A 20,915-nucleotide genomic window follows, 5' to 3' on the forward strand; every position below is an offset into this window, starting at 1 on the left:
AGGTTACACATCCTAAGTGCATTCCTACTTACATAAGCAACAAAAGGGAAATGCACTGACTGATTTGCATATGCCAATAGAATTTATAAGCCAATGCACATACATAATAATTCTTAATTCTTAATCCAAGTACAAGTCTATATGTATGTATATGTGTAGTACTTATGTTGTATGTGTGCTATATTAAATTAAATTGAGCTACTCTATTTATTGCCATTTAAGTACATTGTAACTTTCACCAGCATTTATACTAAACTGCATTAGTCTATATAACTTTCAAATAAATTTATTCAAGAAATTTAGCTATAATATTTTGTAAATTACAACAAATAAATAAAAGCTCCGCATATAAAAAATAATTGCAGTAAAGTATATTAAATCTGCGAATCGAGTGTAAAAATACAAAAAAGGAATCCAGTTGTTGATTCATCGGCAAATAGTAGATTGAGTTACATACATCAAATTTTTTTCCATTTTTAATGGGAAAGTATGGAAACAAAGGACATTTTCCAATGAACGACACCACTGGTGTAGAATCAAATTAAATGCCAAATATTGATAAAATTTATATTCCGCAAGGAAACCGGTCAAGATTTGATACCTTATTACAATTCTGAAATCTTTGAGGGAATAGAAAAAAAACTAATTAGTTATTTATTTAAGAATAATTCATTGGTTAAAGTTAATATAATCGTCACAAAATTGTATTTAAAACAGAAATTTTGGGAATTGAATATGCGTTTGATACTAGACCTTTACCTTGTGGAGAGTTTGCTTGATACGAATTTAAAAATACTCTTATCATTCTGATTTACAGCCGCCAAACTGTTGATTATACAGTTAAAATTTTTGACTTAAGCGGCCCTTTTTTTTGCTTTTCCTAAGAGAGAAAAAAACTGTGACCTGCGCACTGAGCACATCTATAAATACTGGGGTAATTTGCCACATTACGTCGCGTCATGCAACTTGCGGCATTAATACAAAACGAAACGTCAGGCAGCCAAACGTTGCAGTCGTTGCTGGCAACTGAAGTAAACTAGAAGTAAAAAATAAATACAAAATACACAGTTTGAAATGGATTTGTATTCCATGTAATTGCGACTTAAAGAAAGTGTCTTTTCAAATTAAATAAATTCAAGTGAAGAATACAATGCATAATCCAAAGCATTGGTAACTAAAACGATTATTGTGTGGAAGAATAAGCTGAGAACGTTCTACTCGTCATGTTCTTTCAGCGAATTTTTGACCGCAAACCAATTTCAAATAATGGACACACTGAAAATAATAAAAGTGTCATTTATGACTTGAGTGACACAAGTGTTGACATTGACAATAGCAAGGATAAAAACAACAACAACAACAACAACCATCAATCAAATTGCAGTGGAGACTCTCTTGTCAGTGTCTGTGATAATAAAATGCAACGCCGTCCGGAGCTAACAGTGGGCGCCGTACAGTTAACCCCACTGTGGGAACATGTTTTACGTACGCGTCGCTTGCCGGAAACAATTTGCCCGGCTACAATGTATGGCGAATTCCACGAGCGATTGCAGGATCCAGAGTGGCAGGTTCGGCAACATGCATTACGCGTCCTTGTCGATGTTCTTGTGGTGATGAAATCAAGAGCGGACAAGCACAGTGTGCTTGTCCTAGGGGATCTAATTAAAAACCTTGGTCATCAGGCACCAACGGTACGAAAGGGAGCACTGGACTGTCTTCGAGTCTATCTCACCGAAACAGAAATGCCCGAAATTGTCATGTTGCAGATTCTGGACACGGGCTTAAGCCAACAACAACAGACAACATTTGATGAGCGACTCAGCTGCGGTGTCCTGTTGTCACTGCCCGCATTATTGCAATCGATTTTGCACACGCCACAACGTGACTTCATTGTAAAGCACTCTATAGAGCGTTTAATGCAGCGCTTGCAACGTCACCAAAACCAACAGGAGATTACACTGAAAGTGCTAGCGAAAATCAGTGAACTTCTGGGACTAGAAGAGTTTGAAAGTTATCTCGAGGACATAGAAGGCAACGATGCCTTGGCGCTGTACAAGCATCTGTGTAAGGTATACTTGATATCAAATAAACCTTCTTCAATTGCCAGTGGCAATGCAGGTGCTTGGCGAGCTCTTCCTCGTGAATATACCTGGCGTAGCAGTAGCAATATTTCTCAAGCACCTGAGACTCCTGCATGTCTACCGGAAAAGGGCAAGGTGATTATGGAAACGGAAATCAAAATCAACGATGATACACTGACAATGCGCATCCTTGAAGCGGACACTGAGACCGAGGAGACAGATAGTCCAATCATGGAAACAACGGAGCTTGTGTGTCGTCCATTGGTTAGCGCCTCCTCTCAGCGAGATATACGAGATAATGCTGGCATTCTGCAAATAATTAGCGACTCGGAAATAGATGACACAGCGGATCCCGAGTCTGAAAATGCAACGGCAATGGGAACGCCTTTTCGCAGCTTAAAGCGTGTTACTTTTGGTGGAGAGGTGGTAAAAATGCGTACACCCGATAGCGATGCAGCTTCTTCTGCAAACAACATTGAGAATATAGTGACAGATGACAACAGACTCAGCGTTAACTCCAATCCAATGGATAAAACTTTATCGACACCATCATCACCAGAGGAGCAGAGAGAAACAGAGAATATGGTGAGCTCAGCCAGTGATAATGGAATGACAGAATTAACCTTGGAGATTCCCATCGATAATACAAAACCTTTGCCTCGAGCACGAAGTGCACAGTCTCCACAGCGCAGTCACAGCGTTCCAAGTGAACCGATATCGACGATACCCAACGTGACCACAATCAACTGTAATAAAACATCGCCAAAGCGAGATATATCAAATTCTCCTGCTTATCGCAGTCGCAGTATCAGTCCGGCTGGTAGCAGCAACGTCAGTCCAAAAGTACCCCATAAAGAGATTGAAGTGTTACATAATCTTCAGCGTGATTCCGATCCCTCGCCTCGTTCTCTACGACGCAGCGAGTGTATGGCAAATGATGCAGTAACTCCTTCTCCCATAGCAGTCACCGTGGTGTCCGCGGATCCACCCTCAACTCCAAATAGCTGGGAAGATCTAGACATTGTCAGCTATAAAACTATAATGGACCTTCGCTCAGGGGTATGTTGACAGTTTGGTTTAGTTGTGAAAAGGATTTTTGTTGTTTTTTGTAAATGGCGCCAGCGAGACGCACAAGCACCGCTGCTCTAAAATTGCACTTCCATCTCCTACTCGATTTATTTGGCTTGTCAAACCTATTTCGAAATATCTTGTAGTGGGATTCTATCGTTAGTTTCATTGTTCGTAAAAATTAAAAAGTGAAATTGTAACGCACGCTATCCCATTGCCAGTGACCGTTGTATATGCTAAATGGCTAACCGGCTAACTGGGTTAGTAGGATATATACAATTTCATATGCGTTCATAATTTTACCTTCATAATGGCCACCCAAATTTATTACGTACACGACACGCATCACCCCAACTTTCAATACACATATTAATGGCAGTCAGAACAATGCTGGCCATTGGGGGAGCTGTACCTTTTATGTGCACCCCTCAGTACCACCATTGACCTATTAATTTATGTCGTGAACAATTCAAAAGTCAAACATTTTCACTTGATTTTTGCGAGAACGTTAGTCAAAGTTTTGAATTAGTTCTGGTGCTACAAATTTGACAGCCTTTTAATTTCAATGGAACCTGAAATTAACTTGATTTTAAGAGCAGTATTCTGATTTAAGCATGACAGCTGAATACACTTAGCTTTCTGACTTCAAGATTTTAAGGAATGTTGTATAAATAGGGTAAGTCAGCCCTTCTACGGGGAATACCCCACCTGAGCATACGTAGTGCCTCTGGGTAGTGGAAATGTGTACAGAAAAACTCTTAAGCATTTTCGATACAGTTGCATGCTATGTGTAATGTGTTATTGGTACCCGCTGCAGAGTGCCAATGAGTCCTGTGCCGCAGTTCAGCTAGCCGGCCAATCATTTAAATGCACGCGATATTTGTGGCTGGTAAAAAAGCAACAACAATAACTCACCAACAGCATGCATACGAGTACGAGTACGGGGATACAGGTACGACGATAAAAATAATAAGAAACGCAGTTTAATTTGGAATGGGATACAGAGAGTGTGCCAGAGCGTGCCAACAACTGGGTCACCACAAGCACAAAAATAATAAAACATTAACAAAAATTATAGCGCGTATAGAATACCACAACAACAACCACAACAAAAAAAGGGCGCGAATGAAAACCTCTTACGAAGTATGGGTCAAATTTGAAACAACTACTCGCATTTAAAGTGACGTTCCCGTTGACTTTTTCGCTTCCTTTTTCAATTACGAGTGCTTCAATTCAACAAAAAAGTAGCAACAATGGCTGCAATTATTATAATGATATTTGGTAATAAAACATTTCTTACAGGACTGGCGAAATCGTTTGCAAGGAATAACACAACTAGAGATAGCACTTAGCTCATCAGCTAACCTGGTACAAGTGCAACCCTATTTGGATAGTCTGCTCCGCACTTTGCTCTCCTCCGAACGTAATACAAAGGTAGCTGAGCTTAAGCGTGAGCTATTAGTGAATCTCATTTCTCGTCTACCGTTGGACAACTTGGAGGAGCGTACGCAGCTGATACTGTCAGGACTCTGTCGTCAAGGAAGTGCAGGTGCTAATCGAGTGTGCAAAGCACTTATGCAACGTCTACTTGCAGGCACAATTGTCTCCAAATTGACAGCGCCGGAATACTTACATGCCAAGAGCTCCAAGGTGAGTTGATGCTAACTACATCGTCCATATGTATATGTAAAACTCTTTGACCTGACTGACTCACTGACTGATCATTGTGGATCCCAAACGGTAAGAGCTAGGAGGTTGAAATTTTCACAACATCAACATAAACAGTTCATGCAGTGGGACGGGGACGGGGGGAATTCGAATTGAGGTGAAAGTTTAAACTACGAATTAATTGCTTAGTATACAAGTCTTTGTTGTTTTTTGAGCTTTCTATACCAAAATTCTATACTTGACTTTCGACCGATTTAATCAATCAAGATATATTTATAACACAACACTTGAGGTATACCTTGTAAGATTGCTTGTGATATTTTTTAAAACAAAAAGCCTTCTTTAATCTTTTTAGTTTCTAGTTCAAGTATATAGATTACTTGTAATTAATTACATTTGTCAATAAATTAAGTTTCAAGAATTTGAAATAATTAAAAATTATTGATATTTAATTGTGTTCAGAAAGTTTCTTGTTTTTAAATTATTATTAAATCATAACACCTTGAAAGTTAGTAAAAGAATTATTAAAATAAAATTCCTCTCTTATAACCCAGTTTCGTGATCATGCCTTACAAATGTCTATATACGCACTGATGACATTTCCCGGCACATGCTTTGACATTAATATCCTGACTGTACAAGTCACCTATGCCGCCCTCAACCGGAAACGACGAGTGCGTCAGGCGGCATTAGAGGTGCTTGCCGTGCTCGCTGATATATCATCGGTGGACCAGGTTTTGCAAATTGTGAAAGACGTTGCAGCAAGTGTAGAATCAGGACCTGCTTTGTTGATGGCTGTAAAAACACGATTGTCACGCCCACAATTGCCCATTATAAAACCTGATGGAGCCGTATTATACATGTTCCATAAAACAGATCAGATTGACACTACGCGTTTTGGTGCAGATGTCGATTGGATTAGGCAAGGTGAAGGCTCAGCCTCTCCGAAGTCCATGAAAAGGCGTCACATGGCAAATAAAACACGAACTCTTCAGGACAGCAGAGAAACTGAAAATTTGACTGCGATTGGGACTGAAACAAGCCACAGGTAAGATGTTTGGTATATTTGCAATAAATTATAAATATATCATTTAAATTGTTTATAAAATATTTCAGTTTTCATACTGATGAGAACCTGCATCGGCATTCTTTTCACTCACCACCTGAAACTTTGGACATGTCTAGACCATCGCATGTAAGTTGCATAAAATATTGCAAGTAATATATATAACGATTTGTACTAATCTAGTTAAATATTGACAGGATTTTTCTCAAAAGAAAAACTATGGTACTAGCGGTAAGTAAGTACAGGTTTTTCTTTACTATTTATATACTAATGCGTCTCGATCTTTGCAGTTATTCAAGGCAATTTCATTGATCGACGCCTGGTAGCCCAGGCACATTCTGAATCTTCCGTGGATGGTAGAAGTACTGACAGCACAACAACAACATGCAGTAGTGGCAGTGGAAGCGGTAGTGGGAGTTTTATACAATTGACACCGTGCAACGCTGCTATTAACCGAAGATTAGTCAGACAGAATTCAAGGTAGAATCTAAAAAAAAATAAATGTAAAAAAATAATTAAACTTTTAACGCATCTATTTCCAAGGTTTCCGGTAATGAGGCAACACACGGATTTCATCACCAATTTTATGCGTAATGTGCACCAAACTCCTTATCCCTATAGCTTTGAAAATTCAATGTACTCAAAAATAAATTATGCACCGCACAAAACAGAAAAGCAGCAGGGACCTAAAAAGCCACCGACCAAATCGCAACATTTTATTTCCCACCAAAACTGGATGGCTAATGTCAGTCAATCTCAGGGTGAGTAAATTTTGGTTTTGCTGTGCCAAGTTAATCATTTCAATCTTGTTTATCAACAGTTAATTTAAAGGTGAATGATGCAATCCAACAGGATTACCAAGGATTAGAAACCTCACAAGGAGTAGGCAGGAATGTGACCAGCACTGCTAAATCCAAGTGAGTTAACAATGTTAAAAACCGGCAAAATGTGAGGTTAAACTATTGAGTATTAAAAAAAAAAGTTTGCAAATATAAATCGTTAAGGCTATACATTCTCCCGATTCCGCACTTATCGCACTACGAAAGTCAAGTAATAACAATAAATTGACTGGCAGCGTCAGCAAATGAGTTTGTCGCGCTTGTAACCCAAAAATTGGGTTACCCCCGCATTTGGTACACAACATTGTCGCCTTAAAGGTGCCACATAAAAGCCAAACCATTCCGTTATTTAACCTAAATAATTTAAATGCGCGCTGAAACATTCATCAGGGCCATTTATGGTATAGGAACAGGATGGCCAGAAATGCCTGCGAACCTTCAAATGACCACTGTAGATGGACATTGGGCTGCCTTTTGCTGAGGCCACTGCTTATTGTGTGTTATTCCAGTTACTATGTCATTCATTCCTAGTCGCTTCTCAACTGTCTTCTGCGAGAAAATCAATTTTCCTTTCTTTAAAAAAATGACTACAATTATAGGGGACAAGACGACTTTGAAATTAATAGTGTTAATTAGCAGCTCTAACTATAAGTGTGGTGTAATTAGCAAGGATCGTAATGATTAAATGAATGATTTTAAAAACTATAAAATAATAATTAAATACTTATTTTAATTTTGAATTTATAGAATAATTCCTATTATCAGTTTCTATTATAATAAATAAATAAAAATAAAGTCGTTTTTTCAAAATTTATAATCAAAAATGTAAATAAAAATGGAATTCACACACAGAAATTTTTTATTTTGATATCATATGATATTAGGAAAAATATTATTTTCATAAGAAATAAGAGCAAACATTAATTTTTACAATAAAAATTAAAAATAAAAGATTATCCTGTTTTCAGGCTACCCCATCCAGAAATAAATAGGAATATTTAAGATTTTTCAATTTATTGCTTGACTTTTTTCAACCCCTTTAAAAAGTTCCGTCTTTAACATTTGCAACCACAGTTTTAAAACTTGTTGAAGTTTTCATAAAAAATTATAAATAGAGTTCGGTGATTCGTAATATTTATGTTTTTGTTCATGCAATACTGTTATAGGCCACACATGTGTCGACTTAGCCAACTTTGGCTGTTTTCCTTTGGTCCGTCTTCGTCACAATCACACGAAGAAACCCGAACATGACTAAGAAGGGACTCGCTTAACAGAGAAAGCTAAACTGAAAATACCACCAGTGCTTTTGTTAGCCAGACCAATGGCTAACTCTTCGTCATCAACGTCGTCGGCTGGCGTTATTGGGCCGGGGGTTTGGGGGTGCTCCTTTTTCTTTACTTGTTAGCCTGTATCTGAGTGTGTGTTTGTGGGTGGGGGGTTCGGTTAGAGTGGAAAACGCAATGTCCTGTTTTACATTTGCAACTTTTGTTGTTGTATTTTCCTGAAATGGAAATAAAGACCGCTGTGTATAGCTGTGGATTCGGCATTTCTGCCCTCTTTGTGTGTGGAGACTAAACACTAAAGAAGTGGTCAACACGAGCGTTACAAACAGTTTGTAAAGTGACGTTGCTGCTTCAAGTGGTCAAAGTAGTCAAACAGTGGCCACAACAGTTAACAAGTATTTATTAATAAAATGTATTTTTCTGCTTAGAGCATTCACTGCAAAAACAATTAATAAGTAAAATAAAATGCAAAATGCGTTTTACTGTAGCGGTCGACCCGCAAATCTGTTGCGGCAACTGCGTTCTTTATTCTACACAGCTAAAGATTATATACTAGAAAGGGTAAAAAGTCTGATACCCTATGATCGCTGTCTTTGTCCGTGTGGTATATGTGAAAACAAAACGCAAGACAGAAAATCGATTCCAATTGCTAAAAGTGATACGAATGTGGTTGATAACGTGACGTTGCAAGTACTGCATTCGCCGCAGGCAGCTGATAAGATTCTTGTGGATGAGGTGTACCCCCAACTTGATTTGTAAGTTTTCATGGGTTTATTAGCAGCCGGTTAATCGCTTTTACTTTCTAGAAAATTTTGGAATGTAGGAAATTTTTTTGAATTTTCTTTTTTAAATCTTATTTTAATCTCGCTTTGTCTGCCTATTAATTTCAGTACAGCATTCCTTAAATTTTCTTGTATCTTCTTAGACTATCACATAAAATTTTGATTGTGTTTCTCTGTGCTTTCTCCAATTTTTGCAACAAATGTTAGGCCATTTAATTAATTGTTGATAACCCCTGGACTTTGAAACGTTACAATTCTTTATTTGTTATCCATTCGATTTTATTCGTTTATTTTTATAAATATTACATATTTTAAACTGTTTTGATTGAAATCAAATGCTTATAGATTAAAATATGCACATTATACAATCATAATGAACATAACGTATTTGATTTCTGACTCATATATAATTTTTATTGACAGATTGATGAATTTACTAATTGTTTATCATTACTTCATACAGGTTAAAGGTTGAGCCAGAAAGTGAACCGGCAACAACCACATCAAGACAACCCATGGCGGTCGAATCCACACCAGGTCACGTTATAACACTAAATGGAGATGGTTCCCCTTTATCAGTCAAGTCAACAAGTTACTCACAAAAGTCAACAGCCACGGCTAAATCGTATAGCAGTCATTGCGAATTGGATAAACAGGCTGCAAGCCAGAATTTTAGTCGGAATGATGTGGAAGCAATCAGCTTGGAGCAGCAATTTGGAGATCTCATCGTTGACGACGTAGAGGATGAAACGGATTCGCTAACTCAGGAGCCCGTTTTGAAGCGCAACGAAAGCGTCAACAGTCTGCACAGCAAAACAGAAAGCATAAAGACACAACTGGAAGATGGTACACCACAAATGTCACGGGCACAATCCATCAAATCACTTGCCATTGAAGAGGAGATTGAAAGTAGCAATAGTTTTGTAGTTGTCGAGGAACTGCAGCATGAGCTCGAATCGAAACAACAGACCAAGTCAATAGAGGACAACGAAAAGCCTGCGGAAACAGTATCGCAAGCTTCATCCAGCAGAAAGGATGAGAGGACCATACATTCAAGAAGCATCTCACTGGACTCGCTCTATGGCGCACGACCCGCATCGAAACAAGGCTCCATGGACACAAGTATCTGCACAACGGATAATAGTTCACAACTCGACAATATAAAATTACCTGCAAGAGTGCAGCATACACCGCTAAAACAAAAGTCAAAGACATCATATTTTCTACGTGGCCAACGACGCGTCTCCCCAGTGAAGCAGGCCATCAAAATGTCCCAGACGGAACTGTTCCCACCGAACATGTCTCGATTTGAAAAGCCACGCGAGGCCTTGATTAAAACATTCGATCAGCTAGATTCTAGCAATTGGGAGGTGAACATGACGGGACTCAAGAGTATGGTGCGCATGATTCGTTATCATTCGGATCTCTTGGACAGTCACATGCACATGACGTGTATTCAACTAACCCGATCCGTTCGCAATTTACGCTCCCAAGTGGCTCGTGCTGCCTGTCAGGCCGCAACCGAGTTGTTTACCTTAAAGTGCAAATCCTTGGAGGTCGAATGCGATGATTTGGTTTGTGCTTTACTCCATCGTACGGCAGATACCAATCGCTTTCTGCGAGCTGATGCAACGCGTGCCCTGGAGTCTATGGTTGATCACTTGCAAGCGCCAAAAGTACTCAATATATTGACGACAAAAGGTGCTCAACACCAAAATGCCCTGGTGAGGACAACAACTGCTAAACTATTGTTCCGACTAGTCGAGCGTTTGGGCAGCGATCGCATCTATGCCATGGCTCGTGAAAGCCGTGACAAATTCTTCATGGTGGGGGCGAATCTTCTGCTTGAGGGCAGCCTGGAGACGCGCAGCTATGCCAAATCGTTGTTCCGTGCCTTGTCGGAGCATGCCAGCTATCAGCGATTGCTATTAGAGGTTATTCCGGCGCGAACTTATCGAAATGTGGAGAAGACATTAAGAAGCATAACTCGCTAAGCTTTTTACATATTTGTGGGCAGAGCTGGGAGTTGGGATTCAAATTGATTATAATTAAATTATTAAACATAGTTGAAACTTCCAGCACTACACAATTATTTAAAACTTATATCTCCATTTCATTATAAAACAATTTAAATCATTTAGAAAATAATAGATAACATTTTGAAAAAGACCAAAAGGATTTAGTATTTATTAAAATACTTAACTAAATGTAATAATTGTTTAGTGCTGGAAAAACTTCAGCAAATATACAATTTTTTAAGTTAATGGTTTTGATTCAAAGATTGAATCACTATTCCCGAATCTGTATGTAGCTACTGTGCTCTACTAAATGTACATACTCGGTTCATGTAAATTAATTTATTTGAAATATTATAGCTGTACAGTGCGGCTTACAGAAAAATAGATTATTGAGATTTACATATGGCCACTGCTTCAAATGCAATATAGACACATAATGTATCTAGCGGTACTTAAACTACGCTTATATGTATTTGTATTACAGACTAATAAAAGAAGTGTAACATTTGAATTGAATGCCATTCTTTAGACATTCTAACTTTCATTTAGAGTAATCTTCTCCTGCCATGATTATAACGTTGATCAGATCTCCGATTGCCTCCACTGTTGTTATGCTGCTGCTGTTGATGTGGTCTTGCCCGTTTGCGATCAATGACGGCACTATCGCTGCGTCGTCTCACATCATTGTTGCTATTATACTTATTTTGTACACCAGAGTTGCGATCGAATTGTTTGCTATCATGCATACTGTGACGAGCATTTAGAGGCATCGCTGTGGGAGCCAAATCAATTGAAAATGGATTATGAATCCGTGATTGAGAGGCCGGAGATTTCTTCGGTTTATCCGGGCATTGTTGCCTGATTGTCAACTTTTTTTGGAACAGCTCTAAGCCTTGGTAAAGCTCAACTGCATAAGGCACTGCACTTTTGTGCTGGTATGTAACAAAGCCAAAATTCCGTTGACGTCCAGTATTGTCCAAAGGAATACGCGCGCTCTCTATAGGGCCAGCTTGTAGAAATACTTCATAGAGTATTTCCTCTGTCACGCGTTCGTCCAAGTTACTGCAGAACAAGGTGCGAGATTGTTCCTCGTCTTCATCATCATCTTCACAATCGTCATCATCGTTTTCTGCACCGTTAAATGGTTGCATCAATGGTCCAACTTGTGGCCCGTATCCAATGTAGCCACCACCAGAAAAATTCATAGCATGTGTAGTTGCCAAGTTAGCATACACATTCATCAAGGCGGCATTGCACATTTGTTGCTGCTGCTCTTGAAAGGCCGCCAAATAGTTATCCATTGATATTTTATTATTATTATTTATAAATAATATAACTAACAATAAAGTCGTTAAGCGTGTAACACAATAACAATTTGTTCTTCTTCTTTTCGATAACACTGCATGCAACACTGTGTGAAAGGCTGCCAACTTGTGAGCATGAAAAGAGTGTGACCAAGCATAATAAAATTGAAATGCATACTTTTTTAGTAGTACAACAAACAATTTCAAAATAATAAAAAAAAAAATATATTTAAAAAAAAAACTGTTTATAATACTTATATGAAGATTAATATGTATATAATATATTTTAATATATGATTTGAGCAATGAAATTAAATGAATAATTTTTAATAGCAATTACAATATAAACAACAAAAAATAAAATCACATTTTTCTGGCTTTTTATACTTATTTTGCGAATCTAATCAAGAATATCGGGCCTGCTCCGGTTTTCACTTTTTTCAAGATTTTTCGGAAGTGAAAATCTTTAACCTGTTCTTATGTCAATCTGAAAATTTTTTGCGTATTGAAATCACTTTGAGTAGGTGAATTTAAGTCCAATAAAGTAATAAAATATAATTTTAAAATGTTTAGCCCAAATGCAACGTGAAAATTTAAATTTTTTAAAATTCGATAAAATAGGAAGTGAAAATCGGATCAGGCCTGTTTAAACACTTTGGTTTTTAATAAGACTTTTACAAAGATAAATAAAAATTATTTTTATAAAATAAAAAAATAAACAGGAAAAATCAAATTAATTTCAAAAGAAATTGAAATTCGTCAAGCAATTAAATAAAATTATTTAAAAAAAAGGCAAAAATGAACTATAATTGATTGATTTCAAAAATAAAATCTGTTGCTATCAGTACTTAGTTACTTATAACTTTGTGAGATATTTAAAAATATTTAAATTAATTGTATATCAGACGATATAAAAATAATTGCATTTGAGAAGGTGTAGTAGGGTACATAAAAATCGTTAATATTCGTTTGTTGATAGTACTGATTATTGTTGTTGCCGCTACTGTCCCGATTGTTTGAGTTATTCAACAGATACGAGTCCAACACATTGCTGGTAATCATGATGAGACAATTCACATCAAAAGTACACACTATTTATTCGGGGTACAATTGGCGCAAACGAAACACAAGCTAAAATGAAAATAGTACTCGTCTTCACCAATTCTACATTTATTTATCAGTATAAATTGAGCAAATTTTTGTTCGTTTTTGCTTGAGCTAGACGCGTTCTAATGCAATACATACAGCAGCAAAGTACACAATCATTCTTTATTATCAGCCGACACATGTTGATATGCATGAATATGTGTACTTGCTTAACATACACTAGTTAAAAAAAAAAGCTGTGTGCAGAACCGCGTCTAGAAAAGCAATTGGACCTCTATTTCAAATTTTCATTTAGTCGGCGTGAATGAGTGAACTAACTACACAACAAACTAGTTTCGCTAAAATGGCGGAAGTTCCTCAAATAATTGATTTAAACAAAATTATTGAACCTTATTTGCAAGGTGCTAAATTCGTGTCATATGAAAGTCGGTATTTAACCAAACCCGGTGATAATTATGGCAGTATCATGCTGACTATCGATGCGAAAATAAAGAAAACTGATGGTATCGTTGAGGAATTGCCATTGATTGCCAAATTGCCGCCTCTTACCAACGATCTGTATTGGCAACTATTTAAGCCAGAACGGACTTGCCTTACGGAAAATTCGGTTTACAAGTATTTGGCCCCAGAGTTGGAAAAGCTACAGCTCGAGGCTGGAGTGTTGCCAACAAAACTCTTTGATGGCTTTCCACGTTATTTTGGATCCCGTATTTCACTTTCTGCAGAAGCTACCAAAGTGGATCGTGACGCAGTATTGGTTCAGGAAAATGTAACGGTATGCGGCTACAAACCTGGCAACAGGCATAAGCCTTACGATCTGGCTCACACCGTCCTCATTCTGCACTATATGGCACAATATCACGCTCTGCCCATGGCCCTGCGTCTTAAAAAGCCGAAAGTTTTTGAGCAATATTTGCGGCCGTACTTTAAAAAATTTAACATGAGTGATAATATGTCGCCTGAGGTTAAGAATGTGTTAAACACTGAAACCTTGTCAGATATTATGACAGTTACCAAGAACGATGAGCGCGATGTGAAGCGTGCTCAGGAACTATTGGACCTCTATGACGAATTTAATGCTGCTGAAGACGTTCAGGATGGACCTTGGACTTCCATAGGTAAGGTTTATCATTTATAGAATGTGACATATATATTTATTAATATTTATGTTTATAGTTCACATGGACTTGTGGATAAATAACTTGATGATTAAGTATGGTAAGAATCTGGCAAATGGTATATGTGTAGTGTGTATAGTCTTAAATGGTTTTTAGATGACAGTGGTGTTCCTGCAAAATTAAAGATTGTGGATTTCCAAATTGCCCAATATGAGTCTGTCGTCCATGATATAATCTTTTTACTGCTGTCGAGCGTGGGTAAGTTGTTTCCTATGTTAAAGATATAATATATTTACATCATTAACTCTATATATTAAATAGATACAATGGTTTTGGAGGAAAATTATTACAATTTTCTACGGATTTATTACGAAGCATTCATAAAGTCACTGCGCAGAGTGCATGTGGATACAACTAAATATAGCTATGAAGAGTAAGTAAAAAACAACCATACACATGCACATAAAAACAACCATACCATTAGATTTAAGTTCAAATGGTACCACATACGAATTCAAAGTTTTTTTATATGATTCAGAAATTAGTTATATACTTTTTTTTCATTGTGTGAATCAAGACAAAAGACAAAAAAAATCGATAAGGATTACATTTATTGGATGTTTAAACAAGCCTATCAATATTTATTCGTAGACACTCCTTGATTCTAGATAATCATGAGTAAATGTTAGATAATGTTAGCTTAAAAAAAAACAGTAGTAGAAAAAGGGAAAAAGACATTATGTTTGTCGTAACTCTTTTCGGATAAAGTTTAAATATGAATCAACCCAATTAATTATTTGAATTTGCAGGTTCCTAAATGAAGTCGACCGAGTGGCGCATCTACAGGTGCCACATGCCCTCTTTATGACAAAGGTTATCTTGGCCGACAACAGTACGTTACCAACTGACTATAAGGATGTTGATTTGACTGTTTTAACCAAAAACCGAGGATTAGAAAATATCATGGCTAGGATAAGTGATATTATTCGGCTGTCTAAAAAGTTTAACATATTTTACTGAAATACAACGATTTTAGTCACAAATATATTTTAATATGTATTTAAATTATTTAATGTTCTTTTATTTTTTTTACTACATACTTAACAGTCTTACTAGTATAAGGGAGAGAGAGAGAGAGAATCAAGTTGTTATCAGTTACAAGTTATCAGCGAGATAAAGTGTGGTAAACATTGTTGAAGTGTTTGATAAAACCGACACATAATATGATAGAGTAATAAGTTGAGAACGCCACGTCGTGACATCAACATGGATAATAATTATCCGCCAAAAATTTTGGAGTTATCTGAGGTAATTAAGCCATTTCTAAATGGCGATAGTCTCCATGACTACGATGTAAGCAACTTGACGCAGCCGGGTGATAATTATGGAAGTGTTTTGATTTCTGTAAGAGCACAAATACAGGGACCCTCTGGCGATCTATATTTCAAGCGGTTCGTGGCCAAAGTGCCTCCGACAGACGACAAGTACTGGGAATTTATTCAACCTGAACGCACGTGCCTGGTTGAGAATGCTATATACCAAAGATTGGCGCCAGCACTATCCCTCTTACAAAATGAGGCGGCTATTTCTAGGGAGGAGCAGTTTGACGGGTTTGCGGATTACTTTGGCGCACGCATCTCTTTAATTCCTAACGCCAAGGCAGTAGACAAGGACGCTATTTTGGTATTGGAGGACTTGCGGGATAGCAGTTATGTTCCGAGTCAGCGGATGAATCCCTTTGACTTGCCTCACACACAATTGGCCCTTAAATATATGGCGGAATTTCATGCTCTGTCCATCGCTTTGCGTTTAAAGAAACCAGAGCTCTTTGAGACGGAAGTTAGACCATACTTTGGAAAATTCGATTGGCATGCAGCCGCACCAGAGTCAAAGGCAACGATGATAGCAGAAACATTAGCGGATATTAGAGAAGTGACCAATAACGATGATATGATGGTGGAACGCATTAGGATGCTGTCAAACGAATTTTTTAGTTTTTTGGCAGCACCGCCAAATGAAAGTAATGCATTTAATAGTATCATTCACTCCGATTTCTGGACGATGAATCTCATGTTCAGATATGGTAAGTTTTTAAATAGTATTAAAAATAGAGTAAATAGTATCATCATGGCATAAAACTAATGTTTTTTTATGTCTACAGACCCAACTGGAAAGCCAACACAATTGAAAATAATCGACTTCCAAACGGCCCAGTATGATTCTGTTATACATGATTTGATATCATTTTTACTGACAAGCATCTCAACTTGTGTACTGGAAGATAATTATGAGCATTTGCTACATAATTACCATGATGTCTTTATCAAAACTCTAAGCGCAGTGGGTGCAAGTACAACGGCATATAGTTTCAAAGCGTAACATTACATTTAAATATATACTTTAGAGACTCGAATTACAATTTTGATATTTTATCAGGTTCCTTGCTGAATTGAAACGCATTGCCTACATTCAAGTGCCCCATGCTATATTCATGACCCGATTCATTCTGGCTGATGATGTCACATCCGCAGAGAAAGACCTCGATCTATCTCAGGTATTAAAGAATACGAGTTCAAAACGTGTGCACCGAAAACTAGGCGAAATTTTGCGATTAGCACAGAAATTTGAAATATTATAATAATGTAATTGGTTTGTTTCGAATCTGAATAATAATTTTTTCTTAATGAGGCGTGATAATTGTTTTTGTAAATATTTTTTTTTGTTATTTGTGGTCATCAATAATACACGACCGATATAAAGGGTTTGTTGACTAGGCTAGTTGTCAGTAAATATATCAGAGCACTATGCGTTTAATAAGCGATATTTCGGCTATTACAACAGTATGGATATTTCTGTCTATTCAAATGGAAATTTACTGTAAAGATGTAAGTATCTATATGTATTTGTGTTCTCAATAAGATAAATTACTTAAATTATATAGAATTGCTATTATGTGGATTTTATATACACCAACTGGACAGATGATCGCCCACGGCTTATAGTAAATATGACATTCTCCAATCAAGATGGCGTTGGATCAATTACGACCATCAATGAGCCAATTGTGTCACCAATCTCAAGTCTATTAATTGAACAGCGTGGTCCCAAAGAAAAGAAGCGTATCATTTACAATGTAACTACCAAGTTATGTGCCATGCAAAGTATATTCAATGCCGTACCTCTTTTCAAGCCGGTCAAAGAGAACATGTTGAAGCAAAGCAACTATACATTCAGCTGTCCCCTTAATAAAGGGGTTTATGTCATGAATAACATGCGCGTAAATCCAAAAAATCCGTTTCTAGGATTAATGTACCAAGCCAAAGGTACTTTTATTGTGATGGGATCCCTATCTGAAGAGACGTCCAACGGAAAATTGCACCATCTGTCTACATATTACTTGAATGGCAGAATTACAAAAAGAAGTTGCGGCAAAAATGAGTAAATTGTTATTGTTATAAAAAGATTTAATTTAACCCTTGCAAAAAAAATATCCTTAAAAATAAAAAATACCCTTTTACATCTGTACATTTATTGCGGTCGTATAGATTAAAATACCTCTAAAATGGTAACAGCCTAATTATATATACTGGAATAATCGCTCTAATATTAGCAGAAGCTGATACCCTGAATTTAACTCTAACGTGAAGACTCGATTCCCTGAAAAATCATGGCATACTTTAAGGCTGTGAACAGAAATCAATATGGAACGAAAGTGTACATCACTTTTTTGGGGGAATCAGTTTAATTTATTATTGCGAGGTTCACGAATCCTTATATCAAAAATGTAATAAGCCAGTACTTACATCTCACAAAATTTGGGCTTTGTCTATGTGATTAAGCAGCTGTCTTCGCCTTTTTATGTCTTCCAATTTGATGTTTGTCTGCGTAATGAGACGCGCATTTACGAATACTTTATACATATTATTGTTTGATTGATATTATTAGGAATAGGGGGCGCTCTTACCACACTCTCTCATACTGAAGTTTAGCTCAGCTGTAAACGAACTCAACTTAATTGAACTTGGACATTTATATAGATACATCAAAAGTACAAAAGAAAGATACAATGTAGATTGAATGCGCCCTGTAAATGAATCATTTTATCTTTTTAAAAAATACAAAGACGCAACGTTCTGCGAATCGAGATCGGGTAGTTCAGTCAACTTGGAATGTACATATTAATGGTATGTATCATACATACATACATGAATGTATATATTGATATTGTCGCTTTTAGCTTTGCAGCCCACACATAACAAACCAAAAGTGCGCTTATCGGGGTTCCATTATCAGTCCACAAGAACAATAACAATACACTGACAATTTCATTTTTAATCTCCTTAACCGAAAAGAATCAACAATGGGTCAGCCATGTAAAGTACAAAATTGTAAGCAAATAACTGTGTGGTACATGATCAAACAAATATGATCATATACATATATGTATGTTTGTGTACATAAATAAAATTCATTAGACTGAATACACTTAAACTCTTTCATAAATATGAAGTAATGACCCATTCTATCAGTATTAATTGGTGAAAATTAATTTATAAATATAACAAGAATTATTAATCTAAATAAAACGACAATTAAAATATAATAGACAACGGCAGAAATTCCCCAGATGATAAACTATACACAAGTAGATGCGTTCCAACTTGCCGGTCTCTCTTTGTTGTGTGGTGTTTGTTGTGTTTTGTTGTGTTGTGTGGTTAACACTGCTAATCAGCCAAAGAAAGAGAAGATCACTTGTCAGACGCGTGCGAACCCGATGACGTAAAGAATCGGTTCGCGTGTGCTGCGTATACGACAAGAATGCTATCGTCAAAGTCGAACATGAGTGCAATATACCTATTAAGTGAGAGTGGGCAAATTATACTCTATTCTCTTTCATCATGCTTATACAAATACATTTTAATACCTACAAGTAGGCACTAAACATGAATATGTATTTTCTAATACCTGAAGTGTTTATTTTTTTCTTTTTTGGCGTAGTCCAAAGATGAGCCATGCCCAATGTCAAATATGTTTTTAGCCCAGTACTTAACGGGTACATAGACTATTGGGCTTGTGACATTGCCCGTCAGTCCGTATGAACATTATATTTTATGTTATTTTTATATTGATTATTAAAATATTGTGTATATTAAAAAACTAGTAAAAGAATTTCAAATTGAGATTTAAAATGTATTTTAGCTGTGCGGCTAATTATTTCTTTGAATTTTTGTTCTACTTTTTATTATAATATTTTTTTCTATTTAATTTATGTTGGTTGAACATCTGCGAAGTTACCTGTACTAGGCATCTAAAAGTCGATCAGCTCAATTGTAACGACCTTAATTGTTGTTTCTTGTACAGTATATAAAATAACTGATAAATAAGCGCAAAGGAAATTGTACTACAATCGTATGTTACAGAAACATATGTTTGATTGTTTTTCATGTGACTGCTGCAAAGCCTCACAAAATTGACAAATGTCTTTGATAAAGGGCAATGCATTGGAAAATAGATTTCCCTACATTCTAGGCTGGAAACTAAAAAATGTTGTTAAAGGTTCGGTTCGGCGGTTCGAACAATAGAGAAAGACTTAGGTTTCGTTTGCGAACCGGTTTATGTACACCCTGAAACCATAGTTGGGGTTCGAACCTTGGTTTAATGTTAAACAAACAAAAATGTATTGCTTTAATTTTTTCTTCATTTATTAAATCAATTAAATTATTAATTTTTGGTAATAATTTAAATTTATTTGAAATTTTAATATCACTTATTTTTATTCGAAGTCTTGAATTGTTAAATAATACTAGAAAAGCATAAGATTTATGTTATATTTTGTTTTCAAACCGAATCTTTTGGTAGGGTAAATAATTAAAATGGTTCAGCTCATGATCCGGCTGCTTAAAAACTCGAACCGAATCTTTTGGTAGGGTAAATAATTAAAATGGTTCAGCTCATGATCCGGCTGCTTAAAAACTCGAACCGAACTGGTTTTGCAAGGTTCGATTCAGAAACGGCTTGCAGCTTTGCCTACATTAAATACCCTACTTTCAATGCGTCTAAGAATTAAGAAAAGGGTATCTTCTCGTCGTTCGATTTGAAATAAATCATTTTGAGTTGTTGATAATGACAAAACTTTCAAACTGTTCAATAAATTAGCTACGTGACCAATAAGAATTGACCACAAAATGAAGGTGGTACATAGTTAATAGTAGTTGAAACAAAAAGTTAATAGTTAAGATTCATATAAACACCATTGTACTATATTCCTATCCCTAGACATTTATCTCGTTGCTAATGTCGCTGTTTTAGATTAAGTTTGCACGACCACTTGAGCGCAAGCATATGTAGACCATAATTCCTCAAGCACTCAAGCAAGTGTTTTTATGACCAAAGTACCATAATCGTAATTGGCAGGTGAATAGGCATTTGATAAAGCCAGTTGACACAATAAAAAAAAAAATATATATATATATATATATATACAGCCACCAGCAAAGAGAGCGACACCACCATAATCATGTTTTATATTTATATTTTTATTATGTGTGACGTAGCCAGTTATTCGGAATACTATTACCTAA

At 36.5% G+C, this 20,915-nt stretch overlaps 5 protein-coding genes across 5 annotated transcripts; 4 read left to right on the forward strand and 1 right to left on the reverse strand.

The window, feature by feature from the left end:
• The first annotated feature begins 1,223 nt into the window (after positions 1 to 1,223).
• LOC117781228 lies at positions 1,224 to 10,951 on the forward strand. The gene is made up of 9 exons (XM_034617982.1): positions 1,224 to 3,140; positions 4,452 to 4,799; positions 5,372 to 5,865; positions 5,934 to 6,012; positions 6,081 to 6,114; positions 6,174 to 6,363; positions 6,427 to 6,644; positions 6,704 to 6,800; positions 9,251 to 10,951. Exons 1-9 carry the CDS (start codon positions 1,224 to 1,226, stop codon positions 10,779 to 10,781), a joined length of 4,908 nt encoding a protein of 1,635 aa, XP_034473873.1. The 3' UTR covers positions 10,782 to 10,951.
• A 177-nt stretch (positions 10,952 to 11,128) lies between these two features.
• On the reverse strand, positions 11,129 to 12,179 carry LOC117782177 (RNA-binding protein 7). The gene has a single exon (XM_034619173.1). It carries the CDS (start codon positions 12,104 to 12,106, stop codon positions 11,351 to 11,353), a length of 756 nt encoding a protein of 251 aa, XP_034475064.1. The 5' UTR covers positions 12,107 to 12,179; the 3' UTR covers positions 11,129 to 11,350.
• A 1,065-nt stretch (positions 12,180 to 13,244) lies between these two features.
• LOC117782174 lies at positions 13,245 to 15,407 on the forward strand. Its single transcript, XM_034619171.1, has 5 exons — positions 13,245 to 14,334; positions 14,393 to 14,434; positions 14,491 to 14,592; positions 14,656 to 14,767; positions 15,144 to 15,407. The coding sequence occupies exons 1-5, from the start codon at positions 13,521 to 13,523 to the stop codon at positions 15,352 to 15,354; spliced, it is 1,281 nt and encodes a 426-aa protein (XP_034475062.1). The 5' UTR covers positions 13,245 to 13,520; the 3' UTR covers positions 15,355 to 15,407.
• Positions 15,408 to 15,526: 119 nt separating this feature from the next.
• On the forward strand, positions 15,527 to 17,028 carry LOC117782176. The gene is made up of 3 exons (XM_034619172.1): positions 15,527 to 16,417; positions 16,496 to 16,709; positions 16,771 to 17,028. The coding sequence occupies exons 1-3, from the start codon at positions 15,601 to 15,603 to the stop codon at positions 16,970 to 16,972; spliced, it is 1,233 nt and encodes a 410-aa protein (XP_034475063.1). The 5' UTR covers positions 15,527 to 15,600; the 3' UTR covers positions 16,973 to 17,028.
• Positions 17,029 to 17,081: 53 nt separating this feature from the next.
• On the forward strand, positions 17,082 to 17,836 carry LOC117782178. Its single transcript, XM_034619174.1, has 2 exons — positions 17,082 to 17,219; positions 17,276 to 17,836. Exons 1-2 carry the CDS (start codon positions 17,139 to 17,141, stop codon positions 17,774 to 17,776), a joined length of 582 nt encoding a protein of 193 aa, XP_034475065.1. The 5' UTR covers positions 17,082 to 17,138; the 3' UTR covers positions 17,777 to 17,836.
• The last annotated feature ends 3,079 nt before the right edge of the window (positions 17,837 to 20,915 follow it).

Source organism: Drosophila innubila, assembly GCF_004354385.1.
Source record: "Drosophila innubila isolate TH190305 chromosome 2L unlocalized genomic scaffold, UK_Dinn_1.0 4_B_2L, whole genome shotgun sequence".
Lineage (NCBI taxonomy): Eukaryota > Metazoa > Arthropoda > Insecta > Diptera > Drosophilidae > Drosophila > Drosophila innubila.

Excerpts from the sequence above, each read along its gene's own strand:
- LOC117782176 (XM_034619172.1), top strand. The coding sequence starts at position 15,601 with ATGGATAATAATTATCCGCCAAAAATTTTGGAGTTATCTGAGGTAATT. Across the intron at positions 16,418-16,495 it reads GAATCTCATGTTCAGATATG|ACCCAACTGGAAAGCCAACA; the intron begins GTAAGTTTTTAA and ends TTATGTCTACAG. Across the intron at positions 16,710-16,770 it reads ACGGCATATAGTTTCAAAGC|GTTCCTTGCTGAATTGAAAC; the intron begins GTAACATTACAT and ends ATATTTTATCAG.
- LOC117782178 (XM_034619174.1), top strand. The coding sequence starts at position 17,139 with ATGCGTTTAATAAGCGATATTTCGGCTATTACAACAGTATGGATATTT. Across the intron at positions 17,220-17,275 it reads TGGAAATTTACTGTAAAGAT|AATTGCTATTATGTGGATTT; the intron begins GTAAGTATCTAT and ends TAAATTATATAG.
- LOC117782174 (XM_034619171.1), top strand. The coding sequence starts at position 13,521 with ATGAGTGAACTAACTACACAACAAACTAGTTTCGCTAAAATGGCGGAA. Across the intron at positions 14,335-14,392 it reads TGGACCTTGGACTTCCATAG|TTCACATGGACTTGTGGATA; the intron begins GTAAGGTTTATC and ends TTATGTTTATAG. Across the intron at positions 14,768-15,143 it reads ACTAAATATAGCTATGAAGA|GTTCCTAAATGAAGTCGACC; the intron begins GTAAGTAAAAAA and ends TTGAATTTGCAG.
- LOC117781228 (XM_034617982.1), top strand. The coding sequence starts at position 1,224 with ATGTTCTTTCAGCGAATTTTTGACCGCAAACCAATTTCAAATAATGGA. Across the intron at positions 6,115-6,173 it reads GAAAAACTATGGTACTAGCG|TTATTCAAGGCAATTTCATT; the intron begins GTAAGTAAGTAC and ends CGATCTTTGCAG. Across the intron at positions 6,364-6,426 it reads TTAGTCAGACAGAATTCAAG|GTTTCCGGTAATGAGGCAAC; the intron begins GTAGAATCTAAA and ends TCTATTTCCAAG.
- LOC117782177 (XM_034619173.1), bottom strand. The coding sequence starts at position 12,106 with ATGGATAACTATTTGGCGGCCTTTCAAGAGCAGCAGCAACAAATGTGC.